Source organism: Penaeus monodon, chromosome 23, assembly GCF_015228065.2.
Source record: "Penaeus monodon isolate SGIC_2016 chromosome 23, NSTDA_Pmon_1, whole genome shotgun sequence".
Lineage (NCBI taxonomy): Eukaryota > Metazoa > Arthropoda > Malacostraca > Decapoda > Penaeidae > Penaeus > Penaeus monodon.
In genome coordinates this window covers 39,427,687-39,428,888 of record NC_051408.1, presented here as the reverse complement: position 1 = coordinate 39,428,888, position 1,202 = coordinate 39,427,687, and the positions used below count along the sequence as shown (strand labels likewise).

General features: G+C 47.1%; 1 protein-coding gene across 1 annotated transcript; it reads right to left on the bottom strand.

The window, feature by feature from the left end:
- Nucleotides 1-154: 154 nt before the first annotated feature.
- Nucleotides 155-775, bottom strand: LOC119588264 (glycine-rich cell wall structural protein-like). The gene is made up of 2 exons (XM_037936960.1): nt 755-775; nt 155-652 (listed from the first exon to the last, which is right to left on the bottom strand). Exons 1-2 carry the CDS (start codon nt 773-775, stop codon nt 155-157), a joined length of 519 nt encoding a protein of 172 aa, XP_037792888.1.
- Between the last annotated feature and the right edge of the window lie 427 nt (nt 776-1,202).

Below are 1,202 nucleotides of genomic sequence, written 5' to 3'. Positions count from 1 at the left end.
TCTCAGCTGGAGGTATTCTGAATTCCTTCTGTGTAACACTCACGGTTGTGATGGCAATTCAAGGGTTAAAAGGTCAAAAGATTTTAATTTATGTAATGCTGTGATGGTAATTCATGGGTTAAAAGTATATAAGACTTTAATTTATCTAATCAGTTTATTTCCCGTAGCCGCTGCTTCCACTTCCGCCACCAAAACCACCTCCATTTCCACCGCCGAAGCTGCCTCCGTGACCACCTCCGACGCCCCCAAAGCCACCTCCGAAACCGCCTCCATTTCCACCGCCGAAGCTGCCTCCATGTCCGCCTCCGAAGCTGCCTCCGAAACCGCTCCCACTTCCACCTCCGAAGCCGCCTCCGCTTGCGCCTCCGTATCCGCCTCCGCCGCCGCTCGGAAGGGACCCGCTGCCAACCAAGACTCCTGCGGATACACTTCCGCCTCCGCTGCTTCCGCCGTAGCCTCCGGAGCTGCTACCTCCAAAACCGCTGCCGTGTCCCCCGCCAAAGCCACCGACGTTTCCTCCACCAAAACCACCACCTCCGAATCCACCACCTGCATGTCCTCCGCCAAATCCACCTCCTCCACTGCCGCCATATCCGCCTCCACCACCAGCCGCTGTCACGGACATCACGGCCATCATGACAGCCATTATCACCTGAAAATTATTAACCACTGATTACCATTTCTAATCGAATATGCATTTTCGGAATATCTAAAAAAATATGTATGCATTTATACACACACAAACCATTCTTACCACTGGTCGCTGAGCTCTCATAATCGGTTGGTGTGTCGTCTTGCGAGAAGAGTCATGGCACTGCAGGAATCGTCCGAGTATTTATACCTACCTTCTTCGTCCTTCGTAAAGCGGTTGGAGTTGCCAACTTGTTTTATCGAAACAGTTTTGACGCCAATGAGGAAAATATTATTAGCTATTTTCTTGGAATGACCTTCATGTTATTACATTGTGACCTTATGACAAACAATTATGAATAGTGCCATGTGAGAAGTATGACAGTAGCCGCAAACTCTCATATATGTAAAAATAAAAATAAAAAGTCTTATCTAAAGTATGGCAGCCTTAGGGTACTTCTCTTTTTAGTTGCAATTATAGGCAAGAAAAGCTATGTTTCCTCATTCATACTAAGACGACCTTCAGGTATTTCATCTTTCTTGTTGTAAATAGCTTTGATATGGTAACACGA